The 1,162-nt window shown below is 46.2% G+C and overlaps 1 protein-coding gene across 1 annotated transcript; it reads left to right on the top strand.

Annotated features, from left to right (window-relative positions):
* Positions 1-410: 410 nt before the first annotated feature.
* On the top strand, positions 411-930 carry LOC137282113 (myosin regulatory light chain, smooth muscle-like). Its single transcript, XM_067813841.1, has one exon. It carries the CDS (start codon positions 454-456, stop codon positions 928-930), a length of 477 nt encoding a protein of 158 aa, XP_067669942.1. The 5' UTR covers positions 411-453.
* Positions 931-1,162: the final 232 nt, after the last annotated feature.

The raw sequence follows: 1,162 nt of genomic DNA, 5'->3' as shown, positions 1-1,162 counted from the left end.
GTTTCATTGCAATAGCCAAAACATCACATCTGTGGGTCCCATCACCTTAGAATGATGCGATTACATTTGAAATACAACATGACGAATCTACAGACAGCGAAACTACAGATACAAAACAAACAGAATTATGTTCATTGCTCACAGATGCACAGCTTGAGGTCTTATATTACTCGTCCTGTCGAGATCTGTAGAGTGCACGAAACTGTGACAGCAGGACGCCGGCCATTAGAATCTGATTGCGCAAGAACTCGTGCAATTCCCGCCATCTGATATCTCGTTACAGACAACTGACCAAGTGACGTCCAAGGAGGTCCAGATTGACTGTTCCATAACAGACGTCACATGATGTTGACTTTCCACATAAATAGACAAGGGATCCTCATTCCAAATCATTCCCACTTCCATCACGTTTAGAAGTCTGACGTTGTCTTCTCACAGTTCTTTCATCCAGCAATGGCTCCCCAGAACGTGTTGTCCATGTTCCGTCAGTCTCAGGTGCAGGAGTTCAAGGAAGCCTTCGCCCTCATCGACGTCAACAGGGACGGCGTCATCGAAATAGACGATCTGAAGAGCATCTATGGTAACCTGGGCAAAGTGCCTGCCGACTCCGAACTCAAGGAGATGTTGAAGGAGGCCCCGGGTCCCCTCAACTTCACCACCTTCCTCAACCTGTTCGGGGAAAAGATGGGAGGGACGGACGGCGAAGAGACCATCCGAAGTGCCTTCGCCATGTTTGACGAGGAAGGAAAGGGCGTGCTACCCGAGGAATACATCAAGGATCTCCTGGAGAACATGGGAGACAACTTCACGAAGGAGGAGATCAAACAGACATGGAAGGAGGCCCCTATTTCCAAAGGCATGTTCAACTACGTGGCTTTCACTGCCAAGGTCAAAGGGAAACAGGATGACGAGGAAATGGCCAAGGCTTAATAAGAAACTGATGAACTCTGTAGTATAGTATATAGTAGTTAATGATATGTATTTAATTTATGACTGATTGTCTTAGGACATCGCCCCGGACAACACTGTGATAGAGTGACTTGTGCCAAGACAAAACTGCAACCGAGTGTATTTGTATATAACATATCCGCATTTTTCATAAAATATATGAAACAGCTACACAAGTGAGTGTTGCAGTGAACAACATTCGGCCACGGATGCT

Source organism: Haliotis asinina, chromosome 4 (genome assembly GCF_037392515.1).
Source record: "Haliotis asinina isolate JCU_RB_2024 chromosome 4, JCU_Hal_asi_v2, whole genome shotgun sequence".
In the NCBI taxonomy this organism is placed as follows: domain Eukaryota; kingdom Metazoa; phylum Mollusca; class Gastropoda; order Lepetellida; family Haliotidae; genus Haliotis; species Haliotis asinina.
This window is presented reverse-complemented; position numbering and strand designations above follow the sequence as displayed.